The 17,832-nt window shown below is 36.3% G+C and overlaps 1 protein-coding gene across 4 annotated transcripts in view; it reads left to right on the top strand.

Moving 5' to 3' along the window:
* Positions 1 to 17,832, top strand: part of WDR7 (WD repeat domain 7) — a 390,653-nt gene that overhangs the window by 92,617 nt on the left and 280,204 nt on the right. For all 4 annotated transcript variants that reach the window (XM_064379106.1, XM_012446433.2, XM_012446431.2 and 1 more), the window contains exon 14: positions 4,491 to 4,705. In XM_064379106.1, the coding sequence (XP_064235176.1) occupies positions 4,491 to 4,705 (215 nt within the window). The remainder of the gene's footprint in view (positions 1 to 4,490; positions 4,706 to 17,832) is intronic.

The raw sequence follows: 17,832 nt of genomic DNA, 5'->3' as shown, positions 1-17,832 counted from the left end.
GTTACCATTTTCACTGCTTCCCTCTTTGAAGTAAGAGGTTGTTAGAGTGGAGATATGACTATGCTTACCACTCCCTTCTCTCTCAACCCCTCCATACAATTAAGCACTAAGTCTTTCCCGTTAGGTCTTCCTCACCTACTCTTTTTATTCTTTCCAGTGTACCATTGTAATTTATGGCCATATTTTCCCATACCTAGGCTATCGTTATTGGGTGCTCTGCCTACTCTTTCTTCCAGTTCATCCTGTACTCTGCTGGTCAATTAATCTTAGGAAAGAAAACATTGACAACACTTGGTTCATATTAATGTCTTAATGAATAAACCATGAACAATATTAGTTCATAAAGCCTTCAAGATAAGATCTTCCATAGTGTGGTGCCTTCCTACCTTTCTGTCCTTACCTCTTACTGTTCTTTTACGCAGACCAGTTGCTCTAGTCAAGAATAATTGGGTCACTCCCAATTCTTGTTGCTTGTATCATCCATATTCTTTCATGATTTTCACTCACTTGGAACATTGCTTTTTTCTTTTCATTTTTTTGTTTAAACAATCTATGGTATTGTAAGGAAACTTAAATAATAGGAATGCAGTCTAGTATATTTATCTATGTAGTCACCATTCCCTTTGCTCTTTATTGCTTTGTGTAGATGCAGATTTTTGTCTCAAGTCATTTTTCTTTAGTCTAATATTTTTCTTTTAGTGTAGGTCTGCAGGTGATGAATTCTTTCAGCTTTTGCCTGTTTGAAAAAATTCTAATCTTCATTTTTAAAGGCTATTTTCTCTAGGTATAGAATTCTAGATCAACAGGTTTTTGTTTTTTGCTTTCCATTTTGCTTTCTATACTCAGCTGTCTCTGGGTTGCATTATTTCCAGTGAGAAACCTGCTGTCATCCTTTCCTTTCTTCTGTAAAGAACATCTCTTTTCTCTGACTGCTTTTAAATTTTTTTCTTAATTACTGGTTTTGAGCAGTTTGATTGTGATTTTCTTTATATTTCTCATTCTTGGGGTTTGTTATACTTATTGGATCTGTGGCTATATAGATTTTATCAAATTTGGAAAACTTACAGCCGTAATTTATTCAAATATGTTCTCTGCCCTGTTATTTTTCCTTTTCTTTGGAGACTCCAATTATGTATTTTAAGCCATTTCAAGTTGTTATGCAGCTCACTGTGATGGTATTGTCATTTTTAAAAATTATTTAATTTCATTTTATATAACTTCTATTGGTATGCTTCAAGTTTACTGATATTTTCTTTTACAATGTCTAATCTAATTATTCCCATCTAGTATATTTTTCATCCCAAACATTGTAGTTTACATTTCTAAAAGCTTGATTTTGGTCTTTTGATATCTTTATGTCTCTATGCAAACCTTTTGAACAGCTGGAATACAATTACAATCTCGAATGCTTTTGTCTTCTAATTTTAATCTTTGTCAGTTCTGGGTTTTTCTTGACTTGGTTTTTTTCTCATTGATCATTCTTTGGCATGCCTGGTAATTTTTTATTAGATATCAGGCATTGTGAATTTTATTTTATTGGTTATTGGAGATTTTTGTATTCCTCTAAATATTTTTGAGCTTTGTTGTGGGACACAGTTAAGTTACTGGGAAACAATTTGATCCTTTTGGGTCTTGCCTTGTTATTACATCTTATCAGTTGGCATGATTTTAATTTGTTTCATCACTAGTGTTTACTTAGGTCACTTAAGATGTTTTGTTTTTTGACTTCTTCACTGGAAAGTTATCTTTTTTCTTTTTGTAATTAGCATTTTGTGAGGAGGTACTTTGAAGCCATGTAAATAGATTTTCTTTATCAAACACTTAAATTATTCATTTATGTCAGCTGGATCTCTATTTTATACAATGGATTACATTCCTAAACTTTTATGTGATGTCCTGGATTTGGTCAGTGGAGTCCCTTCACACTGGACATGTTTTTTTCTTTCAGCATTGTCTTGCTTTACAACACAAGTAGATGATGCTGCCTCCTCAAGTGGATGTGCTTTTTATCCATCCTGGATGATACCCTGTCTACTCTTCCCAGCATGGACATCCTTTCTCCCCTTTTGGGATCCAGCAGCCTATGCAAAACTGTCCACTGCATAGATACCTTCACTTTTTAGGCCCCAGACCGTTCGCCCTCACCATGTGGATGCCCTTCTCATACTTCTTAGACTTCAACTTTCTGTGCCCGGTTGCTTTCTCATGTGTTCATTTCTTGGACCCACCTTTGGGTTCTGTACTGGTCTGCCTCCCTGTGTGAACTCCTTCCTCTCTCCACTCAGGTTCCATCAGTGTCTCTTGATGCACATGCTTCTGGGGCTGAACCCTTTGCCAAGCTTCTGCCACCACCTCCCTCTTGTTTAGCTTCCATCTGCACCATCTCAGCCTCTAACATACTGCCCTGGGCTGTTGCAGGCCCGCTTTTTACCACAATGGCCCTCGTCTGACATGGAACCCTACCTTTCCTCAGCTCTATTTACTAACTTTGAGCTTAGTTGTTCAAAAGGGAAAAGGAGGTATAAACTTTTGACGCCAGGAAGCAAATTTGTTACTTGGTGCTTTTGCAGGTAGTATGTTCTCACTTATTTGTTGATTAATGATTTTATTTTGGATGTCAAGAAGGGAAGGTCATTTAAGCCTTTCCATTATAACTACAAACCACATTTAATAGAGAATTAAGAGCTAGAACAGTAAATTCCAAACTTATTCCTGTGAAACTTTAAGATATCTGAAAGAATATCATTTTCAAAATCAAATTAACTTTAATTAAAATCATTTCCCACAATATTTACAAATATATATATTTGTAAAAAAAAAATGATATGTTACAAATCTTCAGATACAAGAATATGAAGTTCTGTACTAATTCAACCATGTAAATATACCCTGTTAACCGTGAGTGTACATCTATTGAGACTATTTTTCTGTGACTATAATATCCCTTCCTCCCTTTTACACTATGAAGACTGTACTCTAACTTATTTAACAATATGTTATGGCTTTTATTCTACGTTAATATATATAGCTGAGCTTCATTTTAAAGATTGGTTTTGTAACTTCACAGTACTCCTTTTAGTGGATACATCATAAATTATTGACTCAGTCTACTAATGATAGATACTTAGGTTTCTAAAAAATTTTTCATTTATGATTAAGACAATAACTTCTCACACATATATTTGAATATGGTATCATTATTTAGCATAATCTTAGAATGGGAATTCCTGTGTTAAAGGAAATGTGAGTTTTAAATTTAATAGAATTTGTTAAAAGAAGAATTACTAATTTTTATTTGTACCAAAAGTATATTACCACGAGAATGATGAATATCTGTATGGTAAGAGATAGTGTTTCATTATTGCTTCAACTTGATTTGATTATTACTGAGGTTGACATCTTTTTGTATGATTACTATCAATTTGTATTTCTTCTTTCGATTGTTCATATTCTTTAAACATTATTTTGCTGGCTTATTTTTTTTCTCATAGATTTGTTAGAACTCTGTATTTTGAGGCTGGTAACTCCTATTTCCATTTAATCCACAAATAGTTACTCAGTGCCTCCAGTGTGCCCGGCACTGTTCAATGTAGCAGGGATACAACAGTGAACAAAACATCTGAAATTCTCTAGCTGTTGTGTAGTTTACATTCTGGGTGGAGAAAGGCAGGTCAAAAATAAAAGCTTTAAACATACAGTATGTTAGCTGGTAGTTGTGTTGTGGAGAAAATAAAGCAGAAAAGGGAGAGTTTGATAAGATGGCCAGGGAATAACTCATTGAAAATGTAACATTAAAACCTTGAAAAATGGGTGAAGGAGGTAGTGAAGCATGCATTGGAGGAAGTTTGTGACTTAGACAAGAGGTGTATAGATGGAGATAAACGGAAAGCATGGCCAAATGAAGAAGCCAGTTGTAAGTAAAAGTAGTGGTAATTTCCACAAACATGTGAAGAAACATTTGGCTGGATGGTGAGAGTAAGAGTCAAGAATTTGCAGACAGAATGAAGAAATTATAATATTTTTTCCATTTGTGGAAGTTTCTTAGAGAAGGAGAAGCTTCAGCAATTATTCAAGGGGAAAACAAATTTTAGTAAGTTTTTTTATGTTTAAGATTGCTATACAACTTACTCAGTGCCTCCAATAACAGATTTTAATGTTTGTAATGGTGTGATGGGATGGGAGTAGTGAAGAAAGCCATCTGGGAGGTAGAAAGAGTGGAAAAGTCTGGAGGAGGTTGTTGGAATCTTAGCTCTGAACTTGACTTAATTGGGAAGTTGTGTCAGGGACTTTGTGGGAGAGGAATTAAGGTGGTACCACATGGAAGATTGTTAGAGGATGGAAGTACAAAAAGATATTTCCAGGAAGCATTGATAAGACACGTTTCTACATAAAAAAATTTTCATACCATTTTTCTCTACATTTTAAATCATTTAAAATGATTTAAAATTGTGTCGTATTATGTAATATTTGTGAATGTATTTGTCTCTCAGGTGCACTGGATCGTTGTGTGATGGGGATAACAGCAGTTGAAATTCTAAACGCTTGTGATGAAGCTGTTCCTGCTGCTGTTGACTCACTTAGTCATCCAGCAGTCAACCTAAAACAAGCTATGACGAGACGTAGTCTTGCTGCTCTTAAAAATATGGCCCATCATAAGCTACAAACCCTTGCAACTAACCTCTTGGCTTCTGAGGCATCTGACAAGGTAAGCTTTGTATGTGGCCTCCTGAAGTGTATAGACCTCATTTAACTGCATTTAGTAACATAGCTTTGGCATGTCTTAGAAAATAATTTTTGAGAGATGACTCCTGAAAAATAAGCTTTTGTTTTTCATTTATGTTTATCCAACATAGTTTGGGTTTTTCAAGTATTTGGCATTTTGAAAAAGCAAATTATTCTTACCATTCAAATATTTTAAAATTCTTTCTACCGAATTAAGTGCTTTAGTTTATGAAATTGGAGCAAACATTGTGTATACAATCTGTCTTACTTTTTGGTAATCTTTCTTTTGAAAGATTGAGCACTAGCTAATGTCCCTAGGAGGGGAAAAAAATAATTCAGGTACAATTAGATGTCTGTACTTGTGATGTATCATTTGTTTTAAGATTAGTTTCTGACTTTAGTAAGGTTAAGCTATTTCAAAGATTTAAGAAAATGTTTGAGAATAAAGTATGATGGAGTTGTAGAAATATTACAATTTTTCTGAGACCTAAGCTCAATCATACTTTCCTTTTCGACACTTAATAATGAAAGTATAAGTTACTTTTTCAGTTAACTGAAGACTATACTATTTAAAAAAAAAAAACCCAGCTCGGTGCTGTGGCTCACGCCTGTAATCCCAGCACTTTGGGAGGCTAAGGTGGGTGGATCACCTGATGTCACGACTTCGACACCAGCCTGACCAACATGGAGAAACCCTATCTCTGCTAAAAATACAGAATTAGCTGGGCATGGTGGCACATGCCTATAATCCCAGCTACTCAGAAGGGTGAGGCAGGAGAATCGCTTGAACCCGGGAGGCGGAGGTTGCAGCGAGATTGCACCATTGCACTCCAGCCTGGGCAACGAGAGCAAAACTCCATCACAACAACAACAAAAACAATCCCAATTTGTGAATTGGTTACTTACCTGTAGTTTTGCAGAGGCTAGCCACTGTTTGGTCTGTGGTATTTGTGTAATGTGGTATAATTGGAATTAGTTTGTCTCTAGTAATGGCTAAATGAAACCTAGAGAGAATCTCAATGTTTCATCTTGAATCACTACTTAAAATTCCAGTTCCATCTAAATATTCATTAGAGTTATTAATGGATAGCACAAATACTTTTATTTTTAGTATCTTTTCTTGATTTTCATTTTTTAAAATGGTTAGATATGTGAATAAATAGTGAAGGGGTTGAAAGGCTCATCTGTAGACTTGAAAATGACCCATGAGTTAGTGAGTGCTGATGACACATGAAATACTGTAGGCAGTTCCACTGACCCACATCCTCCAGTAATTCGCAGTAATGTCACACTTTGATCATTCTTTCTTCCCTCAAGATATAAATGTTTTATCAGTGTGTTGTATTGTATATTTCAACAATTGTGAAATCCTTCTACACTTTATGCTTTCAGTAACATACCCTAAGTGTGTGAAGAAATCACAGCTTAAATGCATTGGCCATACCTATAATTACTTTCAAGGAATCACGTAGCTGTCTCTAGGAATTCAGTATTCATAGAACATTTTCTGATATGATATGTAATTTAATTTTGAGCAAATTTATAAAACAATATGTTTAAGAGCATACATGTGTGTTGTGTAACTCCCACATATATTCTTTCTCTTGATGGTATCCCCTAGAAGTAAAAATTTGGAAAAATAATTATGTAACTTGAAAATTAAAGAAAAATAAGTGGTACAGTAACAGTTATGAATGGCTTTTATAAGTGGTCATGGTCCATTATGTGATTTTTACTATCTTGTTTGTCCCTGTTTTAATAGCGTATTTTATAGTGCAATTAGTGATAAAAGCACCAGATATCAGGGACACTACACTTATGTATTGTAAAATATATTGCTTGTGAACCTCCTTAGTCTTGTAGCAGTGGTAATTGTTGCTTGGCCTACAAGGAAAACAATTATAGAAGGGAGGAAAAAGGCTTAGGAAGCTGAGGCTGCAGGAGGATAATCACTTTATGAAAAATGTATGTTGGCTGGACCATTAGGGATTTCTCTAACTATTTTCTCATGTTGAGTTTGAGGCTCCTTCTGAAGGGAATATTTAAAGAGCTGTCCTCTGGATAACTTTCTAACCTCAGGAGAAATAAACCCACCCAAAGTTAAAAAAAACAAACAACTACAAGCTTCTCAATGGTACAGGACTCAACTCTAGGATACTGGATCTATATATATATCTTTTTACATGAGTCTTTCAATGGATAGTGAAGCCTGTATTGGGATATTCTGTAGAAAGTGTATCTTGGTGGAATAGTGTTAGCAATCATGGCTATTTGGAAGTAACATATATTTTATTTTGCTAATTATGTTAATTGTACTGGACATTCAAAACTTCAACAAAATGGAGAATTTACTATCCTATGATTTTTTTTTTCCTTATACTAGAAGGTATTAAGTAAAATTATACTTCATTACTATGCAATGAGTCTTTTGCAAGATTGTGTATATTTGAACTCCTTTGCATTTCTCTTATGACATGTATTTTTTTCTTTATATTATGGTAACTTATATACTTATCTAATTCTCCCTACAGAAATTCAGTGTTTTTGAGGGTGGGGATTTTTGACTGACTTATCTCTGTGCTTTTCCAGGACACCCAGCAGCAGCTGCGCAATAACTGTGTGTTGAATTGGATGGTGTGGAACAGAAAGTGCAGAGAGCCTTTGCTTTCGCTTTTTTGCCCTTGTCTTCAACATTGCCTCATAACTGATTGTCTTAAGACCCCTGCTTTGCAGTCTCAAGTCTGTGTTCATGAACCTTTAGATGTGGAGCATTCATTAGTAACTTGCATTCTTCCTTTGCAAAAGGAAGTTTTGTTCAGTTTTGCATTCTTCCTTTGGTTTTGGTGAGTGAGGTTGTCTAGATAGAACTGATTCTCCTTCCTTGTCATCCCTGTATTGTCAGTATTTTAACCCATCCTTACCTCACTCAACTTACCTCAACATTATCCCCTCCTTTACTCCTGTTCCTTTCAGCTGTGGACCATGATAGCTCATTTGTGACACATAGACATTTTGGGATGGATAATTCTTTGTTGTTAGAGGGCTGTAGTCTATATAGTAGGACGTTGAGCATCATTTCTCTCTTCTGCCTACATCACATCATGTTGGTAATAGCCTCCTCTTTTCAGTTGTGACAATCGGATATTATCAAATTTCCCTTAAGAGGCAAAAATTGCCTCTGGTTTAAAACCACTGCCTTGGGGAGGGGGAAAAAAAGCTTGAAATAGCAGGAATCCTGCATCCTCTATCCTATCCTTCTTTTCCCTTACCCACCCTTATGTCTTTAATCTCACTCTTCCTCAGGACAGTGAAGCCATCACCAACCCTTAGCCCCTCCACATACTTTGGCAGAATTCGTTCTTACATTCTTTTTGTGCTCATTTTTGTTGTTGTTGTTGTTCGTAACTTTCCCAAAACACTTTTCTCTTTGTATAGGATATTTTTTGTTCTTTATATTTGTCTTCCTTACTAGATTTTGAGCTTCCTCAGGACACGAATTCAGTTCATCTTTTTATTTCCAATACTCAATGTAGTATAACTATATTACATTGTAGTATAACTACACAGAGTTTATGGTACATACTAGTGAAAAATGGTAATTGCTCAAGAAATCTAGGAAATTAGTTTGAGGTGTCAATTAGAATTGTGTTGTAGAGGAACTTGAATGCAAAGCCGAGGACATAATTGAATTTAATGGGTGGTGAAATGATGTCCAATAGTTTTAAAAGGACCCTTTTGATTAAGTAATATTTTGTCATATTTAACATTTGTGTGTAAGACACTTACAAATACTGATTTGGGAAATGAAGTGTGAGGCTGGAATGATAAAGTAAGAGGTCATGGGGACTGGAAATAGGATTAAGCAGTGGGAATTTGGAAGACGGGATCATTAGTAAGCTGTTGCATAAGTTGAATAAATAGGACTTCACTCTAGTGTTGAAGAGTTTGATGTTCAAGAGTGTTTCAGACACCAAAACCCGGCTGCAGAGAGAATGGCAGTGCTGTTAACAGGAATGTGCAGGCCATCAATAGGCTTTGAGGATGATTTGTAATAGGAGACGTGCATCTTAGCAGTAGTCTTTGGAGTTGGAGTGTGTGCGGGGTCAGCAAAATTCCTTTGAGAAATAAGCGGCATGGTGGTGAGATAGGATAGCAATGGTAATATTTTTTTCCTAAATAGATGCTGGAGTGTAGAGCCTTAAACTGCAGTTCACATTTTGGGTTACCTGCTATTGTCTGATTTTTTTTCAGATATGCTTTATTCTTGAATTGTCACTGCAAATAAGTTAGTTCTTACTGTCCCCAGTTGGCAACTCTTGCTCCTAAAGACAGTTGGATGGAATAAGGATTGACAGACTCTTTCTGTAAAGGACTAGATAGTAAATACTTTAGACTTTGTGCGCTGTCTCTGTCACAGAGACTTAACTTTGCATTATAGTGTGAAAGCAGGTGTAGACAATATGTGAACAAATGAGCATGGCTGCTTTCCAATAAAACTATTTACAGAAGCAGGTGGTAAGTTAGATTTGGCCCATGGGCCATAGTTTGCTGACCCCTACATCAGAAGATGGCATTGTTAATATCAAGATTGTAAGGATAGTTCTCTGGAATGGCTTTTGCTTTATTTTTATAAAAGCAGTTCAAAAGAGTGGTTAAGAGCCTGGGTTCTGGTGACAGATATGTCTGTGTTCAAATTATGTTTCTATAACTTGCTGGCCATGGGTGACCTTGGGCAGGTAACCTCCAGTGGCCTCCTGTCATCTTTAAAACAAAATTCAAAGTTCTTACAGTGGCCTATGAGACTCTATGTGATCAGACATATGCTTCCCTCATTTAATTTTGTTCTTCCATCCTTGATTATTCCAGTTCTAGCCAACTGACTGTTTTTAAAAATATGACTATTTGTGGAATGAATTAATGAATGGGAAAAATGAATGAATTTTATTTAATACATTTTGACTACTGGTAATGCATTACACAATCTTGGTACAGAATTACGGGATAGAAATTGAGAGTTGTTTGTAAGGTTATCCTTTAAGAAATGCTTTTTTAGCCATATCATCATAGGATAATATTATTGAGAGACAGAGTATGGAAATGGAAGAAATTTTAAGACAGGATGTCTGTTTAGATATCTGGAAGATGAAGATGAGCCAGTGAGAGGCAGAGAAGGAGAAATCATACAGGCAGATTCTAGATCACACATACAGTAGAAAACAAAATTAAGGGCCCACAGTTTATCAGAGAAATGAAATAACATTAAGAATTGGGGTGTTTAGGTTTAGTAGTTAGGAAAGCCATTGGTGATTATTAAGAGAGCTGTTTTGGTAGAGTTGGTTTGGTCAGAAATCAGGGTACAATGAGCTGATCATGAAAAGTGGAGGTAGAGTGGAAAAAATTTGCTTTTGATGGAAAAAGATAGAAGCTTCAGTGGTTAGGGGCTTAAGAGCAGGGTTCATACTCTGTTTAGGAGATCACTAAGCATTTGTGTTGGTGGAGAGGATAATGGGTAGAACAATGCAGGAGGATATAGTGTTAAGAACAGAGCTGGAGAGTTTACCTTTAGTAGAAAGTTTTCTTGTAATTGGTAATGATTCAAGAGAGGGAGATGAATGTACCAAGTCATTTTTAGTGGAAGAGAATAAAAGTAGGCTGTGATATCTGTTAAAAGGAAGAGGTGGTTATCATTATTTGGAGGTAAAGCCATCTTTTTTTTTTTTTTTTTTTTTTTTTTAATCCCAACACCACCCAGCATAGGCAGTTCACCGGTTAGAAAGTTTGTAAAATAGACAACCAGTCACTTACAGATTGCACATGATACTTGGTGAATACATACACGAATATGTTAAGATGGTCTTAGCATATCAGGTGATGTTTCTGATATGTTTTTCTCATCCCACATCCATGGTTCTTTGTAAAGAGAGCTTGGGCTATAGGGATTTTATTAGTGAAGCGAGAAGCCCTTTACTGCCGTGAAATTCATTTTTTCGTCCTACTGTGTGTATTTTTTTTGTTCTGCAGCTTTATATCTTGGCCATTGTTGTGCCAGTCTGAATCACTTTATGGTGAAAAATGATGAGGTTGAGGAAGTGGAAAAATGACCAGGATGATTTATCTTTTACCTTACATTTCTCTCATGTTGTCTAATTAGTCAAAAGCCTGAAAAAAATGAATGGGCTATATTTGCAAAGGTCAGTAGCTTTGTATTCTGTGTAACTAGGTGAGAGAATGGAATTTGGAAGTCAAATATAACCCAAGAACATAGTTTATGTTTTTTGCTTGCAGAATTCACTCTAAAAAATTTGTACTGATTGAATTGACGTTATGATTCACTGTGAAAAGGGCACTGTAAGGTACAGACAAGAACAAGCCAAATGACATTGTGTACAGGATACCAGGCCTTGTTTAATGAACTGTTTTTGTCCTTAGAAGAATTCTTATGATATGTATGACCTTTGAAGAATCAATTAACATTCTATCCCAAAACTTTAATAAATATTTTAATAGAAAATATGAATATGTTAACATAAGTATATAAATTATTACATATTCATACATTTGCAAGTTTTGTTTGTCCCCAGTGGTTGTTAGGACAGAATTTTAAATTACACTAATTGTTGTCTAGTCCCTAATAAAGTAGCCTTAGCTAAGCTGTGCAGTCTTGAGAAAACAAAGGAGTAAATGTCTGTGGCTTAGGTGGGGAAACACATTTTCTCAATCAAATGAAGGAAACATTTCTCCCCATCCATTCTGGAGAGATATTAGAAGTAATATTCCAGTAACAAAATAATCATAATCTTCTAACATGCTTGTTATTAGCTTTGGTGATTATGTGATATAGAGATACTTAAAAATTGGTCGGGCACAGTGGCTCATGCCTGTAATCCCAGCATGTTGGGAGGCCTAGATGAGTAGAATGTTTGAATTCAGGAGTTGGAGACCAGCCTAGGCAATGGTGAAATCCAGACTTCACAAAAATTAGCAAGGTGTAGTGGTACACACCTGCGGTCCCAGCTACTGTGGTGGGGGGGGAAGGAGTGCTGAGGTGGGAGGATTGCTTGAGCCCATTAGGTTGAGGCTTCATTGAGCTGAGATCATGCCACTACACTATAGCCTGGGTGACAGAGTGAGACCCTGTCTCAAAAAAAAAAAACAGTCACGTGATAACAGATATGATCCTCTGAAAGAATAATATTTGGGTATCATAATAACATTTCAGAATTTTCATTGCTTTCTGAATCGTGGCACTCATAAGCTAAGAATAGCAATTGGAGAATTTTATTCTCCTCCATGATTTGGCATATTAAAATATGGACTTTGTGGATTATCTGAAACGTCCAGATCATTTAGATAGCCAAATCCCAGATAGCCAAATGTCCAGATCATTTAGATAGATAAAATCACCTTCCTTTTTTAAAAGAATACATATTTAAGTTCTGGGATACATATGCAGATAGTACAGGTTTGTTACATAGGTATACATGTGCCATGGTGGTGGCTTGCTGCATCCATCGCCCTGTCATCTACATTAGGTATTTCTGTTAATGCTATCTCCCACCAATCTCCCCACCCCCTGCTATTCCTCCTCTAACCCACCACCCCCCAGGCTCTGGTATGTGATGTTCCCCTCTCTGTGTCCATGTGTTCTCATTGTTCAGCACCTACTTATGAGTGAGAACATGCAGTGTTTGGTTTTCTGTTCTTGTGTCAGTTTGCTGAGAATGATGGTTTCCAGTTTCACCCATGTCCTTGGAAAGGACATGAACTCATCCTTTTTTATGGCTTCATTGTATTCCATGGTATATATGTGTCACATTTTCTTTATCCAGTCTATCATTGATAGCTTTTGCATAGGAAACATTATGCATTCCTAGCTTTCAATTAAGAGGTATTGAATGTTAACTCTTTTTTGGTAACTCATTGTGAACATTGGTTATAATAATGTGTTCTAGATTTATATGTGGATAAAATATTATCTACACCTTCTTACCAAGTTCCTAGACTGCTGGATTTTCTTCTAAATTGTTTCTTTATAAACCTCTGATCTCTTTGCTCTTCTCTTAACTATTATGGCCACTGCTAATCTCTGCTACTCTATTTCTATTTTTTCTTAAAACTAATACAATTAGTGTTTAGATCTACCATCTTAACATTTGAGATCCATTTCACTTACCTGTTTCTATGTTTGCTTATTTTTCTTTTTTTCTTGGCCTCTTTCAGATTCTGCAAATATATTTAAATTTTACTTTCTCCTTCCTATACTTGTTAGCTATACATTCTCTTAGTATTTTTAGTTTTTGCCCTAGAGATTATAAGTACATCTTTGACTTACTACAGTTCAAAACAAATTATTCCTGTTAGAATGTCTTTGATAGTGCTAAAGCCTTAGAACACTACAACTCCATTTGTCCCCTTTTTACATTTTAGTTGTCATGTAACTTTTTATGTGTTCCACATGACTAATGTTTTCTGCTCTTATTCCACAGTAAAATAAATTTACTGAATTATTTGTTATTATTGTCTTTATTTCTAGAGTACCCGTTTGATCCTTCTTAAAAATAGATTTCAGTTGTCTGGTGAAATTCTTTATCTTTTTAATCTTCTTTTTCCACTATTTTCTATATTTCCTTGAATAAATTAATTCTAATTATCTTAAAATTCTTATCTGCCAACTCTAATATCTGTATCACTGATGAGTCTCTTTTAATTGCCTATAATTTCAGTTATATGCTATAATTTCTTGGCATGTGTAATTTTTGATTAAATATCAGACATTGTAAATAAAGAATGTAGCTTGTTCAAATGATATCCTCTTCCAGAGGGCGTTCACCCTTTCTCTGCTTGTCAGATAGAATAAAGGCTGACCAAATTAATATAATCAGGGTCTGTGTCAAGGCTAGGTTGCAGTATTTTAAATCTGTCTACCTATGATTTTGCTTTTATTTCTCTAGTACTTCCAGGGCTTCCAACTGAGAGCCCAGAGTATTTAACGGGATCTTTTGGTTCTTGAGTCCTGAATCCTAATTCTTGCCTTCTTAGCATGACAGCTCTGCTAAAAACTCCATTTTGTTTTCTAGAGACATTCTTAGTCTCCCTACACAACTTCAGTGTTTGGCAAGTGACATGAATGGCCTTGTGTCAACTTCTGTTTTCTTTCCTTCTCTTCTCACTAGGATCTTGGTCCCTTGAATATGCAGTTTTCTCTCTAGCCCCACAAGACTTTCAAAAGCTCTGTTGCTTTCTACATTCCCAGTGATGGTCCTCTTGCTTCCTTGATCTCTGCTTTGATTTATTCAAGGTACTTTAAAACTAACATATCTAAGATTGAACTCAAAATCATGTGCCATAGAACATTCCATTTCTCATTATTTTTTTACTACCCAGTGTGTGCAAACTGTGGCCTACTATAGGTCAATAGGGCCCTTGAGCTAAGAATAGTTTTTATATTTTAAAAGTATTCTTAAGAATATGTGACATAAAGCATTGTGGCCCCCAAAGTTTAAAGTATTTGCTTTGTGACTCTTTACAGAAAAAGTTTGCCAATACTCTTTCTGTCCTAGTAAATATCATCACTGTTTGTCCCATTATCTATATTAAAAAATGCTGTTCAACCATCTTCTCTTGAAAACCAATCAAAAATGAACTTTTATCATTTTTATCTCCTCCTGAAAGCAGTCTTCTCTGTTTCTGCCACTCTTCTAGTTTATGATCTTTTCCCCAGATAATACCTTATGATTGATCTTTCTGTATTGAATTGGACCTTCCTACTCCCACAAATCTGACATCTGCTCCAAATTCTCCATTAAAAGTCCACTTTGATAGGACTCTCACACACGTAGAAAATGAGACTAGATGTAGGTTGTGAGTGCATCGGCTTCTTTATGTGTAAATGTATGTGTGCATCATGTGTGTATATTTCAGAGTTTGGGATGGATACTCTGAAAATTTCCAACTCAGGGTAATTTTCTACCAACTCTTCTCTAATTTGAAGGAAATTAGTTTAGGTGGCCATGAATGCAATCTGAACCACTACATTAGTGTATTTTATTCCTTAGAGAGTAAAACTAAATTCTCAAAACTAAATATTTAATTCGTATTTGCTAAGTTTCTGGTGATTACAGGATTTTTGGGTTATTTTTCCTTTTTAAGGGTTTTTGAATTAGACATGACTGGATTTATTGTGGTGATTGCATAGCACCATCAAATAATGACATACACAACAGAACAACCCTTCCTGAAGCCTAATAAACCCCGTAGTTCTAGTGCCTTATTGACCCTGTGCCTTACATATAATAGATGTTCAATGGATTTATGAATGGAATTCATGGTTCATACTAAATGTAATTCATCACATTCTGAGCCAAGGGTAAGCAGTCTTGTTCTATGATGGTTTTAAATTCAGAACAGTTTTGTTTTTCCTTGCAAACACATTAACAAAAATACACTATATTAAGAAGAAATATAGATTGTTGTGGAATGTAGGTTAGATACAACTAAGGATAAATTTCTTAAGCTGTCTCATATAATAAATAGCAGAATGCTGAGAGAATAGGGAGTGTTGGGTCGGTTAGACCCTATGACCTTTTCAGTAGCCAAAGCTTTCTAGCCCTTGTATATGATACTTTATATTTAACTCTTATTTGGGAACTCAAAGGTATTGTGAAGTAATTTGTTAGGAATATACATAGTTGTGGCAAAATACTACTAATTTAGTATTTTGGGAGATGAAATAATTTATTATCTTATATGCTTGAAAATCTGCTTTTTATGAGACCATATAGAAATTTTTCAAACTTTGACTTTTAAAGCCTCTGTTAGAAAATAATTGAATCAGTCAAGTTCAGTTTAACACTTACTACTAGGTACTGGGTTAGGCCCTGGGGAACCAAATGAATAAGTCATAATTATCTTCAGAAAATACCCCAGATAAATACAATCTAATAAAGTAGGTGGGATGGCTGAGAAATGCAGAAAGTGTTGCAGAAGCCTGTCTTAGCTTGAGGTGATCAGGACTGGCTTCTTGGAGGAGGAGACGTTCTGGAATGAGTAGACATAGTCAGGTGATGGAAAGGAGATGGGTTGCAGTTTGTTCTAGGAGGAACAGGTGGCCCAAGCAAAGCGGGAAGTAGGAAATTCCATGTGCTGGGGACAGGTGTAGTGGGGAATGAGGCGAGTCCATTGAAGCACCATATGAAGGTGCTTAAGCTTTATCTTTAACCTCAGTGACTTTTGAACTTTTAAAAAAAAAAAAAAAAGCTTTGTAGTTCTACTCTCAAAAGGAATTATATGTGAAAGCCAGTATGTAAAACAGATAAGAGGTAATGAGGGGAGAGTTTAAATTCAAGAACTATTTGTGAGTTACATTCGTGAGACTTTGTGATTGCTTAGATATGGGTGATAAAGAAGGTTAGCTCACACATTTTCTGATTGGGTGATAGAAAGTAGCTCTGTCACCTGTCACATCGAATGTAAGAGTGGGTTTTGTCTGGGATGATGAGAAGTTGCTTTGTGTGTGGTGAGTATGAGGTTCCTGTGGGACATCTATGTTGTAATATCTGCCAGACCTTTAATCTGAGAGAGTAAAACTTGAGGCAGGGCTGTGGTGATGAGACATACAAAGATGGGTTTTTTTTGTTTTGTTTTTATTGTACTTTAGGTTCTGGGGTACATGTGCAGATCATGCAGGATTGTTGCATAGGTACATACATGGCAAGGTGGTTTGCTGCCTTCATCCCCCCATCACCTATATCTGGTATTTCTCCCCTCATTTATCCCTCCCCACCCCCGCTGCCCATCCCCTAGCCCCCACTACTGACCAGTGTGTGATGCTCCCCTCCCTGTGTCCACGTGTTTTAATTGTTCAACACCTGCCTATGAGTGATAACGTACGGTGTTTGGTTTTCTGTTCTTGTGTCAGTTTGCTGAGAATGATGGTTTCCAGATTCATCCATGTCCCTACAAAAGACATGAACTCATCGTTTTTTATGGCTGCATAGTATTCCATGGTGTATATGTGCCACATTTTCTTTATTCGGTCTATCGATAGACATTTGGGTTGGTTCCAGGTCTTTGCTATTGTAAACAGTGCTGCAGTGAACATACATGTGCATGTGTCTCTATTATAGAATAATTTATAATTCTTTGGGTATATACCCAGCTGGGTCAAATGGTATTTCTATTTCTAGGTCCTTGACGAATCGCCACACTGTCTTCCACAATGGTTGAACCAATTTACACTCCCACTAAGAGTGTAAAAGCGTCCCTCTCCACCACATCCTCTCCAGCATCTGTTGTACCGTGGAAGTGGAGGAGATCATTCAGAGATAGACTCGGGGTTTACTAACCTTAAAGGAGGAAAAGAAACTGATACAGAGAAGAAATGGTGTGAGGCATATGAGGAGAGCCAGGATAATGGGCTGACCTGTAAACAGAGGGAATCCAGAGTTTCAGGCAGAGTAGAGTGATCCTAAATGTGTTTGTCAATGAGGTCATTAGTTTTCTTTTTAAAAGCTGTCTTCCCAGTTTGTTAGTAGCAGAAGCTTCATTGTCGAGGGTTAAGGAGTCAATGAAAAGTGTAGAAATAGAAATAAGTAGCAAATGTATAATACTTTTGAAATGTGTCTATGAGAAGAGAAGGAAAGACAGCTGAGAGTATTTGTGGGCTGGGGTTGATGATCCAGTAGTGAGAAGAACGTTCTAGATCCGGTTAGGGAGGAATTGATAATTGATGAAGCTAGGTTCCCCATAGGATGAGAGACTGGGCGATTTCAAAGATAAAGGGAAGGAATGCAGTTGGCCTTGATGTGGAGGAGGAAACCTTTATTTCTGAAACCGAAGGGAAAGAGTACAGGCTGGGCGTCCGGATGGGTGTATGTTTCTGTGGTTAGCAGATGTGGATTGAGGAAAGAACATTCCTTCCCATTTCTCCCAGAAGTTGGAAGTAAGATTGTCTATGGGGAGGAAGGAAGTGATCCTGAGGAGAGGACCTGATGAGAGTGGTAGAAATTAGCAAAGGAGGGAGTCTAAGAGCAAGTATAAGGATTCACTGTGAATTTGTAGTTGACATGGAGATGTAGAAGGGAATGGAGGGTGACTGTGAAAGACTGATAG

The sequence above is a fragment of the Aotus nancymaae genome, unplaced genomic scaffold (genome assembly GCF_030222135.1).
Source record: "Aotus nancymaae isolate 86718 unplaced genomic scaffold, 86718_ANA_hifiasm-v0.15.2.pri h1tg000020l, whole genome shotgun sequence".
NCBI lineage: Eukaryota > Metazoa > Chordata > Mammalia > Primates > Aotidae > Aotus > Aotus nancymaae.
Note: the sequence above shows the minus strand (reverse complement) of the source record. Positions and strands in the feature narration are given on the sequence as shown.